Here is a 13,528-nt window from a genome sequence, read left to right as displayed (position 1 = left end):
TTGCGAGATGTTGCTGTTTGCTACCGCAGTAGTGTTCCCATTTTGTTGCCGAGGCGATCCTGAAGCCTGTCACCATGTCCAGAGCAGAGCCTGAGAGCGTCTTATGCCAGCGGAGAAGGATCCGGAGCGTTTTGTCCTATCTTGGATAGGCCGCCTGTTTCCCGATGCCCCTAGAACTTGATTCGAGATCCAAGAACTGTGGCAGGAACATTGACCCCTAGGTGGCAGAACATCGAGTCACTCGGAATTTGTGAGTATGTGAGGTATTTCCTCTTTGTTTCTCTCTCTCATTCACCATTTCATTGAGTTCATGGCGGTGATCCGGAAATTTGTAAAGTTTTTGTTAATATCATGATTTCATTGAGGTTAGATCAAACTCCCCCCCCCCGTTGAATTTTCAGTTAAGTAGGAATTTCTTTAATGTGTCTTAATTCTAATGATCGCTATGACAATGCACATTTTTGTGTTTATTTTTGATATGTTTGTTTCGCTGTTTAAAGTAGAGGTTTGTTAAATGTTGTCGTTGGAAAAGTATTTTTTTTTTTCTGCAATGAGAGACTTTTGAATTTGCTCAATGTTAATTTGAAGTAGTTTAAATGATGCTGCTGTATTGTTAAAATATCTCATTGAGGAAGAAAAGTAATTAAAATTTAATTATCTCAACTATTATAAATGTGTATGTGTGACTTGTAGTGATTTGGTTCTTTTTACTTGTTTTCATGTGGTAAATGTTAATTAAGATGGAACACTAGCACTCCCCGTTGATAAGGGTTATTTGTGGTCAAGGTAACCACGCTCTGTATGCCCTATTCGAATCACTGGCCTAGGTGTTAAAAGACATTCATATAAGGAGTAAAATGTTCATAGTTCTCATAAATAATATTGTAAAGTTAAAATATCTCAATTGAACTATAACAATAGTTCCATGTGTCACATCCCATACTCCAAACAGGGTTACAGTTGAAAAAATTCCACTCTCAAATATATGGTCAGTAGCACGTATATTTAAACAAAGGTCAATTTCATATTTCACTATAATATAATGACCAATACTTTTTAATATAAAAATAATGTTTAAACAATTCGTTTGAAAATGATTCCACTGACATAATCAATCAGATCTTTTACATCTGCAAGGAATTTTTTGTGACACCATTTTTCGTTCATTTTGTGACTTGAATATTACGGTCATTTGACGCTACCAGTTTCGTAAAAAATATTTATATTCATAATTGAAGCATAAAATCTGAGAAATAAATCAATTTTTTAGTGATTATTGAGTTCTTGTGTATAAAAATTATAATTCGAGATCAGATTCATTGAGTAAACAACAAAAATATGACTCTTCTATAAGGTGACCATACATCCCGTATTTTCATGGACAGTCCCGGTATTTTCTGTTTTTTGGCCGTCCCGACTTTTTGGCAGAAGTGTTCCGGTTTTTCCCGTATTTTACGCGAAGCCTACTTGAATTTTTGTTCTTTATTGAAGTCAAAGATTGACATTATTTTTCAACTCATCAATTATTTTATGATAATTGCAACTATAAGTGAGAATATTAATCTCCCACATTTGCCTTGGTGAACGTTTCTTTTCTGTGATTTTTCCGTAATTTCAACAATATTTGGCAAGTTTGTTTAGTTTTGGCGTCATTTTTGGCAATGTCCCGTATTTATAATCCCAATGTCCCGTATTTCTTTCAAGAACATATGGTCAGCTTACTCTTCCATAGAAAGTTTTACTCGGAAATTTATCAAACACTTCATGATACCATTCTAATATCAATTTTCCTTCTACATTAAATTTCTATAATCAAATATAATCAAGCTGTTCCACAATTAATAAAGTTAGCTTTATGGATGAGTGATGAATAAGCTGAACATATTTTCTCGAGAGAAATACGGGACACCAGGATTCCAAATACGGGACATCGCCAATTATCGCCAAAAACGATGCGAAAACCAAACAAAGTTGCCAAATATTGTTGAATTACGGAAAAATCACAATGGCGGGAAATGATGCATTGCTGCAAATTGCAGTGGATTAAAATGTATTCCACGAAAAAAAAAAAAACGTTTACCAAGGCAAATATGGGAGATTAATATCTCATATATAGTTGTAACTATCATAAAATAATTTATGAGTTGAAAAATAATTTCAATCTTCGACTTCAATAAAGAATAAAAATTCAAGTAGGCGTCGTGTGAAATACGGGAAAAACCGGGACACTTTTGCCAAAAAGTCGGGACGGCCAAAAAAAGAGAAAATACCGGGACTGTCCCGGAAAATACGGGACGTATGGTCACTTTAGCGATGAATAGTTTCAATAAATATTTTTCGCGCATCTGTCTTAAAGTCGTTGTAGGTGTAGATCACGTGTAATACGTTGTGACTTTTCGAATGTCAACAATCAACAAATGTGACACCATTTATGGAAAATCCACAGTCAGGGTTCAGGTATCCTCCACAGGTATCCGTTTCAAAACGACGGGTTGAATTTTGACGATTCGCATTCCGGATACGACATTTTCCCTATCCATTAGTCTCCGGTTGAGAATAAATTAGTGCTTCGAACTTGACCGTAGCGCCTCGAGGAAATGCTCGAACCAACCGCACCAGCTGGAGAGGATTCCGATAAGCGCGCCCGCCGCAGGGATGGCTCGTCCAAGTGTTGGATAACCACTGGATTCGGCCCGGCCTACCACAACCAGATAAAGACAGCCGGGAAGTGGATGCTGTTCCTGGACAACTCCGTGAGGGACAAGAAGGGACTGTCGAGGCACGACCGGGCGTGGATCCAGATCCTGCGGCTGGTCGAGAAGGGGGTCATAACCGGTGCCGGATCCACGATGGGACACGGACAGAGGACGGGCCAGGGCGTCATCAACTGCTACACGGCCGACTACGCGGACATCCCCGACGTCCGGAGGGTCGCCGATGAGATACGGAAGGTGGTGTGGCTGAAGGAAGCCATGCTGTACAAGAGGAACGTGGACACCGATTCCGGTAAGTTCCGGCATCACGGATCCAAGGACATATCGCTGTACCTGCACACGTGGAAAGGCCAGTTGATGGCCAGGAACAGCTCGAACAAGTGGGTCTTGGTCGACGACAGTGGCAAGCCTATCGGAGACAGCCCCAAGGACCGTTGGTCTAGACGGAAACGCTCGTCCGCAGAGAAGGAAGGGGATGATGACGACGACGATGATGATTCAGACTGCAGCACCAATTCAGACAGCAGAACTGATGATGGCTCGGAGCACAGTTCGGATGACTGTTCAGTACCAATAAATACAGAGTGCGGCGTCAAAGATTGCTCTGGCGACACTGAGCAAGTTTGACACGTGAAATTGATACTTGACAGCTGTTTCGGTAGAGAAGATCAAAATTTATTTATTTATTTATTGTGATACCGCATATAATAAAATCAAAGTGCATTAAAGATGATAGTTCCTCGTTTTGATGTATGTTGTCACTCAGTCACTCATGCTTGCCACTTCAGGGGCCACTCAGTTAGCGAAGTGTAAGATTTGATTGTTACTCTGAAGCAAGAAGGTTTTATATCCAGGACGGTCTTAAGATTATCATAGGCCCTTAGAAAAATAACTTTTTCTGAGGCTCCCCCCTCCTACCTGGCTATAAATACCTGTCTAACGCTTAATGTAACATACTTACGCTTGAAAGATGTAAACCCCCCCCCCCCCAAAAAAAAAAAAATGTTAGAGAATTGCTGATTTTTATGGAATAACATGATTACTTCATTGTTCTCACGTCCAAAAACATCAGGCGGGTCCAGTGCCCAGGGCATGGATCAGAGAAAGTGCCAAAATGTGTGTTTGCCTTGGCTGACCAAGCATCTAGTTGTGACCCTGTTTGAATCATAACTTTTGGTGGATACTGTTTAAGAAGAAATATGTCTAATCTCCAACAGATAACTCTATGAGAGAACAAAAAGTGAGAAAGGCATGACCTAGCGGGGATCCAAATTCTACCCCTAATTTAAAAGGGGAGGGGGACTAATTGGTGCCAGGTCCTTGATAGGACATGAACAGAGGACAGGCTTAAGCATACTAACTGTTACACAACCAACTACACTGGCATCCCAACTCGTTGATGATGAGATACGAAAGGAGGTATAAAATAGCATCGTTCAACAAAGGATGCTATTTTATACAAGAAGAAAGATGACACCAATTCCTGCAAGTTCTGCATCATGAACAAAGTCTAAAGACATATCATTGTATTTGCACACATGAATGGGCCAGCTGCTGGCTAGGAACTGCTCGAACAAGTGTGTCTTGATCTTGTTCTAAGCAAGCTTATCATAGACAACCCCAAGGATCATTGATCTGGACAAGAAGGTTCATCCAATCGGATGCCTACTGATAAGGAAGAGGACGATGGCGATGATTCAGAGGGTTGTACCGAAGATTGCTCTGGTGACCCAGAGCAGGTTTGATATATGCAATTGGTCTTTGAGAGCAACTTTGGTAGAGTCAATCAAAATATATTTGTGATATCATGTATAATGAAGTAGAAGTGCATAGAAGATGACAGTTTTCCATTTAAAAGTATATTCTTGATAATGCTTTTATCCAGGGCTGGGTTCTTAGTAGGCATAGTACAGGGTTCAATAATCTCTTCGGAACAAGAACGATCTGTACCCAGGGCCATCTTTAGACCACCATAGGCCCTCAAGCAATTTTCTTTGGTCTTTCCAGAAATACCTGTCTAAGTAAGGGTAAGTTCTGAGTAACAGTAACTTACCTACTCGAAAATTGTAACTAGATCCAAGGCCGTTGTGGGGGGGGGGGGATTGGGTACTTACCCCCAAATATCAGTTGTCCCTCTCCAAAAAAATTGCTGACTAGTCCTTATCAGATCTTACTATTACAAGGTCAATAGGTAGTTCTGCCCATGCCTTACGATAGCATTATTTGTACCATAACTTATAATGGGTACTGTTTAAGGGTAAGAAACATGTATTATCTCCAACAGGCAACTCACTAAAAGACAACAACGGTCTGTCAAGACACGACTGAGTGAGGTGGGGGGGGGGGCATAATCTGGGCCAGATATTCAATTGGACACAGACGAAAGACAGACCATGGTGTCATCGACTGCTGCATGAGCAACTGCACAGACATTCATGAGAACTAGGGGTTTGCCTATGAGAAATGAAAGGTGGTATAGCTGAAGGATGCTATTTTTATACAGGAGGAATGTGGAATTCAGTTCCGATAAGTTTTGGAATCTCTGGTCCAAGAGTATGTGGCAAGTATTCGTGCATGTGGAAAGACCAGCTTCTGGCAAGGAACAGCTCGAAGAAGTGGGGTCTTGGTTGTCTAAGCTTATCGAAAAGAATCCAAAGAACCCTTAATCTAGACCAGCGTTTCCCGAATTGGGCAATATCACACCCTGTGGGGGGGAGGGGGATATTGATGCAGAGGGAATGGTTCAGAGGGGCAGTAGAAGCTCTGGGTGCAGTATAGGATCAGATGGGTTGGCCTGATTTGGGATGGCGATGAGAAGAAAACATTTTGAAAGATAGGGGGGGGGGGATTATGGAGCAAAACTTTTTAGGAACTATGGTTCAGACGAAAAGGTTTGTCCAGTGCAGAGTTGGAAGGTTTTTGATGCATGACAGTTTTTGATGGTTTAAACCCCCAAAGCTTGTTCTGCATGTTTTGCATTGTTCTGCAACAAACCCTCGGCTGAATGGAAATGTTCTGACAGTAAAAATTCCCATAATTGTGTTTCTACACTAAACGTTTCTTAAATTTCTTCCAGATTGTTCTCTGATGTACGTCGCAGATTTTGCCATATTCTGCTTTGAGGGTTTAAACTGTTACGTCAAAAACCCACTTTTAAGTCAAAAAAACTGTCGAAGATCTCAAAAATATTGTTTTCCAATGTAAAACATTCCTGTTGAAAATACATACATTGATTGCATATAATGTTTAGATTCACTATGTTATATAAAGAATAAATACTCTTTGTTATGATTGTAAAATAATTTTCTGTTCTCCGCAGAATTGTTTTGGGAAATATATGCATGTTTCTTTCTTGTAAAATATACAATTTGAATAGAGCATAACATGAAAGCTGAAGGGAAAACTATGCAACTATTTTGGTATTCTTCAATTCATGATGATCCTTGGCCATCCAAAATTATTTCAATTACATATATGTGTGTGTGTATATGTGTTACGGTGAAAGCCCAAAGATCAGAGGTTTTACCAAGGCGAGTTGGTAAAAGTCCACGATTCGCTTGTAAATGTGTTCATTTCGAACTTTCACCAAGTCAAAGCCCTGTTTTCAATGAATAAATTAACCATTATGAACTAGTTCTCGACTCAAATGAATTAATTCTTGTAATTATTTAATTATAATATTAATTAGTATTTATAATTATTTAATCATTATAATTACTTAATTATTAACTATTAAATTAACCACCTAGAACTCGATGCTTCCTGGCAGTAACAAAATAATGACCAATTATTTAATTAATTAATTGATTGATTTGAAATTCATGCTGTTCGAGAAAATTAATTAATTTGAATATTTAATATTCGTTTTCAATGTACCAATTGACCATTTATGGTCTGAGTAAATTAATTAGGTAATAATCAATAATTGCTTAATCAGCATCAGGAATAAATTATTTTAACAATTGTTTAATTAGTGTTAGGAAATAATAACTACATGGCAGTTAATTAACATTTGTTTGATCTTTAAGGCCTTCAGTGATCTGAAAATGTGCCACTTGAATGCTCTAGATTTGTGCCACGGGGTTATTTAAGCAATTTGTAAATGTGCCGCTTAGTCCATTTTTACAAAATTATGCTTGGGGGGGAGGGGCAAGCCACATGAGATAACCTTCAAGACCACATTTGGTCCGCAGGCCATGGGTTTACCATATATGGCTTAAAGGGTGGGTCGCAATGAATTTTTTTAAAGAGAAATTTTTTGAGTTCATAGCCTTCAAATAGCATTGAAATTAACAGAAATCTATTATAATAACATATATAAATATTTTCTTTCGAAATTTTAATTTTTGTATTAAAATTTTGTTTTTCGTCTGTGGGGGGGGGGGAATGATCCACTATCCCCCTCCTACCGCATACGTTTCTGATCCCACCAATATTCGTTATGAGGTGGGGGCATTGATGACGAAATTTTGCTTACGGGGAGGGGGTCAAAAATTGGCTAAAAATTTGCTTACGTAATACTTGAACGGCCCCTTATCAATAGGGAGAATGTTAGTTCAAGTGCCCACTGCCCAATAACTATCGAAAAGTTTTTCCTTTTTTGGCGCACCGAATAAGATACCATTAAGAATATTTCATATCTTCATAAAGGGTGGTTGATGACGTAGGCATCATCCAAACTCCCCCGTCGATGCTGATGTAATACTTGAATGGCCCCTCACATTCATAATAACACGACGCTACGTTATGGATGTATTATTAACCCACTCGGCACATTTATAACACGCATACAATTAATCGAGTACCACCAAAATTGAAAATTTATTTTTCATATAAAAAATTACGCTCAGTATATTTCAACAGAAATTTTTTTGTAGATGATTGCAACACAAATCTAATAAAATTTTAAAATTTATTTGCAAATTTGAAGAGAATAAGTTATTTATCGAATGATAATCATGATTTTGAAGAAAGACGATTTTCTGAGTAAAGAAGAATATAGTTGATAATTATGTCGATGGAGGACGCTCAACACGTGTGACCAGACCAGAATGAAATTTTTCTTCCTGGGTCATCTGCGTGCTTACAGATTGTTGCCTCGTGGACTGCGTGTGAAAGACAAGGGCGTAATGTACACTGGTGTAAGAAATTAAGAGAATTTGCAGACTTGGTCGATTATCTCTAGAACTACTGTACCGATTTTAATGAAATTTGATATGTACATACAATACAAAACAAATAACCATTCAATAATTGTAATACACACGCATGATCGTGCGTAACACTCGTTGGAGTCGGAAGGTATAAAACAGCGATTGCAGAATAAACAAAAAAATGGGTTAATGTGGGGTATGGTCCCCTCTTACAGATATACAGGTCTCGCAGCATGATTTCATACTTGAAATAAGGCAGTTTATCATTTCCTGTGGCAATTGGTCCCACTCGTTCAGCAACGCTGTTTTCATTCCCTGGATGGTTCCCGGAGGGGGGTTGCGAGTTGCAATTGCCCTCCCCAGAGCGTCCCAGACATGCTCTATAGGGTTAAGGTCTGGAGATCTGGCTGGCCAATCCATCCGGCGAATATCCTCACTCTCTAGAAAATCGTCGAGCAGAAGAGCTCTATGTGGCCTCGCGTTATCGTCCATTAAAATGAACTCAGGGCCAACTGCACCCCTGAAAAGGTGAACATAGGGCTCCAAGACCTCATCCCTATACCCCACACCAGTCACAGTGCCTCTTTCAAAGACATGGAGAGGTGTGCGGCCATCCAACATGATGCCTGCCCAGACCATTAAACCTCCTCCGCCATAATGGGCGATTTCGCGGACATCGGATGGTAGGTAGCGGGTCCCTGGTTCTTTCCATATGAACGTACGGCGAGAATCGGTGCTTAGGCTGAACCGGGACTCATCAGTGAAGAGAACGGTCGCCCATTGATCCATACTCCAATCTCTATGCTCTCTGCACCATGATAAACGGATTCTCCTGTCCGTAGAAGTGAGCGGGACGCAAACAGCAGGTCTTCTTGCAAACAACCCTCTGTCATGAAGTCTTGGAAACAGTCACCCTTGATACACGGGTTCCTGTGGCTGCATACAAGTCACGAGAGAGCTGAGAAGCTGTAGCACTCCTGTTACGCCTCGCTATAATCGACAAATGGCGATCTTCTCCGGCCGTCGTGGCTCTTGGACGACCTTGCCCAGGCTTTCTCTCGATGGATCCGGTATCCTGGAACTGTTTCCAGAAGTTACACACGACGCTGGGCGTTAAATTGAACTCTCTACAAATCTGGACTTGAGATTGGCCTGCTTCTAGCCTCCCCACAATTCGCCACCTCATTCCATCATCTAAACGTTGGTGGTTACTCATTTTTACTGTTACAATTCGAAATTAACCGATTGCTGCAAAATAACACCAAGAAATTGCTAACGAACGAAATGAGTCTTAACTTACGCGCGCTTATAAAGCCTGTTTTTCTACTGCCTCCGCCTACACACACGTGTACGCTTACGTATTTGACGTACAAGATTTGCATTTCTGTCTAGAAGCAGTGGTTTTACATTCAGTTCAGTTCTTTTCATGAAATTCGATAAAATATGCAAATTCTCTTAATTTATTTCACCAGTGTATGTGTTAAGTGTAGAATGAGCGTATGTGAAAAACAAGGAAATTTTGACAAAAGTCGGGGAAATTGGTTTCTGGTTCCAAAATTTAAATTATGTGAATTTAAATTTAAAATTCAATGCGGAATGCAAGAAAATTTGATTTTTAATCTCAACGATTATTAATTAGGGGTCATTCAAGTATTATGTCAGCATCGATGAGAGGGAAGGGGTTTCCGATTTGCTGATTTTTGATGACACGGGGGAGGGGACTTTGGATAATGCTTACGTTATCGACCACCCATTATGAAAATATGAAATATTCTTAATGGTGTCTTACTCGGTGCGCCAAGAACGCGAAAAAAGCTTTAGATAGTTCGTGGTCACTTGAAGTAGCATTTCCCCCACTGATAAGTGCCCTACAGAGCCACTTTGGTGATCTCTAAATATATCGCGGATCCAAAAGTGATCTGGAAATGTATCCGAGCCGCTTAAGTGCTCTGTGCCACGCATCGCTCAAGTGATTCGTAATTATATGCCGCGGATCACTTAAATAGTCTGAGAATGTGCCGCGGGTAAGTTGAGTGATGTAGAACCGCAGTGGGGGCCGCTTTTTTGTAAGTACTCTAAAACTATTTATTATTTAGTTATTTATAAAATATTGTTGGCCCTGGGGCTTATACAAGAGGACGCGATTGAAAATGACAAAGATATTGTTTGCTATTGGACGAAAACCTAGTGATAGTGGGGGATTCGACAATAGAGCTTGGGCGTTTGTTCTATTCACCAATAGTATGAGGAAAGAAGCTTTATTTAAAGCAGTCAGTGGAAGCAAAATAGTTTTTATTTAAAGAGAATGGTTGAGTCTTCGAGAGATGTAAGAGGATAGTTTGGCTAAGATACCAGAGATTTAAGATACCTATGTTTAATTGACCATGAAAAATTTTATAAAACAATGTTAATCGAGAAATGAGACGAAGAGTAGAGAGAGAGGGAGGAGAATGAAGTTCGTTTTTAAGATCGAACATGGAAACGAAAGATGATCAGCAAACAAAGACGTAAGCAAATCGGATGGATTTATTTTGAATTGATTCGAGTTTGTCTATATTACTGGAGGTGTAGGGGTCCCAGATTTCAGCGGCGTAGGAAAGAACGGGGGAGATATAAGTTTGGTAACATAGTAGTCTGATATCCTGAGTGGATTGTTTAAAGGCGCGTATACACTAGCGCGCGGATCGTGCAATGCAAGCATTCCCAAGCGTTCGCAATGCATTCAGCGGGTACGATTTCCGAAACGAATCATCATCATCAACGATGGCTCCATCCGAGAGCTGTTTCAACGGTTTTGAGCGGCAGTAACAACTATTGGGAAACATGATATGACAAACGAATTTAAATGACTCAAAAATGACGAATTTCAATTATTATGACTATTAAATTAAATGACTTTCCCGAAGTAAGACTAGGGAAAGAATTGAAGGCTCTAGATAGGCTCAGAAGCACGTACAAACACGCACACCAATAACGACGCCGTCCAAACTAATCTCTGTTTGTTATATCTTGGGTCCTGATGTAAATAAAAGCACATGGGCGATGCCCAGAATGATTGGTTGAAGAACATTTCACCTTTTATTACTGTACAACACCGCCAAAAATATAGTCCTTTGTCTTTTCCTCCTCATACCATAAAATACCTCATAATTTTTATTTTTTCACAAAATATTTATTCCATATTATTTCAAAGTTATCTGGAAGACGGGAAATTTTTTTTTTTTAAAGATCGGCCAAAGCGTTTTTGCTGCTATGTCATCAGGGTGGGTGTTGACAGGATACGCCTTTCTCACTCAAACATTACCATTCCCTTTTTAAACGGAAGTTTCATTTTATTATTATTATTCCTATTCGCAAACACATTTGATATACACTTGTATACGCTTCTTCTTCAAGAAGTCTTGCAAGAAAAAGAGATTTCTTCTTTATCGTTCGATGACATAAATGACATATGCGTGTCTATCTTAGTAGTATGGGCAGCGCTTTGGCGTAATTTTTCGGCACGCTCCATCTCCGGGGACCTTCCGTCTGACCTCCAGGTCTTATCACTCCCCCCCCCCCCCCTATTCTTCGTGGGGGAATTTTCGTAGTGATGATAATGTTGCTTTTCTTTTACTTCTGTTGATGGTGCTTTCCATTAGTGTACAAATTATGCAGCTTCACTCTGGGGCTCAGATTAGAACCTTTTATAAACAAATATTTACAAGTTATTTATGAAATGATCCAAAAAACGCTCAATTCCCACCGTCTCAGTGCGATGACGTTATTTTTCCCTCTTTCCCATTTTTTTGTAGGAGATTAACTACCAAAAAATAGAGACAAATACACACAAAAACACACGTACACAAGTTTTCAATGTCAACGTTTTTATTGTTTCAGATAACAATATACATATTAGTAGCCGTAGGGTAGAGTCGAGAAATCAGGCAGAAGAACCCTCTTATCGTATACAAGGCCGTACTTTTTCTCCTCCGCTCTGGTTATGACCCGTCTTCTTTTCACCTCTCTTGTTATTTTGTACTCGTCTCGAATGATGACCTTCGTGGTAAAATCCATAGATTGGACCAGCGCTTTCATTGAGTCATAGTTTAACTCTAGCGAGTTTTTGAAGTTTAGGGTGAAACCCCGAATTTTACAGAACGTCTTTCCATCAGACCTCCTATAGGCGTAGTTTTTGGCTCCACCTGTTATAATAAAATTAATGAGACTTCATTTAAATTAAAAAAAAGATTTTTGTGAATGAAAAAACAATATTTTTGTTGATAAAAATAATTATAAACGACTAATGTATTGTAATACCTGACACAAATTCGGTGATGTGATGACCGTCTAGCTCATCTGTGAATTGGCCCAAGAAATCGCCCAATAATGGATCATTGGTCCCATTGCTAGCATAGATGATTCTGAAATTTAAAAAAAACATAAAAAACGATACCTAAAAATTAAAAAAAATATGTGTGTATCATCATATTTTTATGTAGAAACTTACGAGTCGGTGTCAAAATACAGCAAAGCATCGCCTAGCTTCTCCATCTCGGAATACAACTTCAAACGGGCCCATGTTGTCGTGAAGGCAGCCAAGAAAACGTTGGTCCGGTCAGTCTGGGGTATAAAATCCGATTTGTACCGCCATTCTATTGCAGCTATATTGTCACTGGGGAGATACAAATCCTTGACCTGAAAAAAATAAATAATTTGGTCACAGATATCATTTTAAATATTAGTTTGACAAAATCAAGTATTAAATGAAATAACATTTTATGAATAATAGAGTAGTATGTAACAGTAGCATGCATAATAATTACCTCAATAGAGGGATCGTTCAACATCTTGTGAAAATCAGATGCTTTAGTCACGTATGACAGTTGCGTCTTGTTCTCCTGCATGCCCCAGCGACCCCAGAAGCTGGAAAAAAAGCGATCATTGAGTATATATGAACGTTTAGTATATACGGTAATTAAAAATTGTTATAGATGGTTTTGAAATTTTTTACCTATTCAGACACAATTTAGCCACCTGACGTCGACCTGGATTGATTTGGATATTTCCAGGCTCCAATTTTATGCCTTCAATTTGCTGATACTGCTTCACGTACGAGTCTTTATCATTATTCGTTACACAGTTTGAAGGCCATCCTGAGGACTCTTGCTTGATCTTGAGGAAGGCGTTGATGTAGGGGGCAAAAAGACCCTCTCGAGATTGATCGAAATGATAAACCTAGAAAAAACAATCCTAATTAAAAAACAAAAATAATCGCAGAAAACATCAAAAATAATTATGGATTAGAAAAAAAAAATACCTCGTATATCCTTTTCACCACATATCCTTTTTCAATGGCCTTCTTGAGTTCCTCAGTCACCCAGGTGCCCGTGATGCATCTTTCCTCGTCGTTGTGATGGCATTCTTTTAAACGTGTTTCCACACACGAACGACACAGGGGAAAGGTCAATTTTCCACCGGATCTATAAAAAATGAAATATATGATGATAAAAATAATAAAAAATTTTATGAAAAAAATATGTTAGATTGGGAATATGTGAAAGTTACGTTATAAAAAAATTATAATAATACCTGTATGGGAGAACGGGCAGATATAAGCCCCTTGGTGGTAGTACTTTGCACTTAATGATGCCAAAATATGAATTCAGCTGTCCAAAGTTC

The 13,528-nt window shown here is 39.1% G+C and overlaps 1 protein-coding gene across 1 annotated transcript; it reads left to right on the top strand.

Annotated features, from left to right (window-relative positions):
• Positions 1-2,394: 2,394 nt before the first annotated feature.
• Positions 2,395-3,702, top strand: LOC149079186 (uncharacterized). Its single transcript, XM_089240092.1, has one exon. It carries the CDS (start codon positions 2,598-2,600, stop codon positions 3,339-3,341), a length of 744 nt encoding a protein of 247 aa, XP_089096218.1. The 5' UTR covers positions 2,395-2,597; the 3' UTR covers positions 3,342-3,702.
• The last annotated feature ends 9,826 nt before the right edge of the window (positions 3,703-13,528 follow it).

This window comes from Pholcus phalangioides, unplaced genomic scaffold (genome assembly GCF_987345545.1).
Source record: "Pholcus phalangioides strain wild (caught in Gottingen) unplaced genomic scaffold, Ppha-v1.0 ptg000012l_1, whole genome shotgun sequence".
Taxonomy (NCBI): Eukaryota; Metazoa; Arthropoda; class Arachnida; order Araneae; family Pholcidae; genus Pholcus; species Pholcus phalangioides.
This window is presented reverse-complemented; position numbering and strand designations above follow the sequence as displayed.

Bases quoted from the DNA above. Each gene is read 5' to 3' on its own strand.
- LOC149079186 (XM_089240092.1), top strand. From the start codon at position 2,598: ATGCTCGAACCAACCGCACCAGCTGGAGAGGATTCCGATAAGCGCGCC.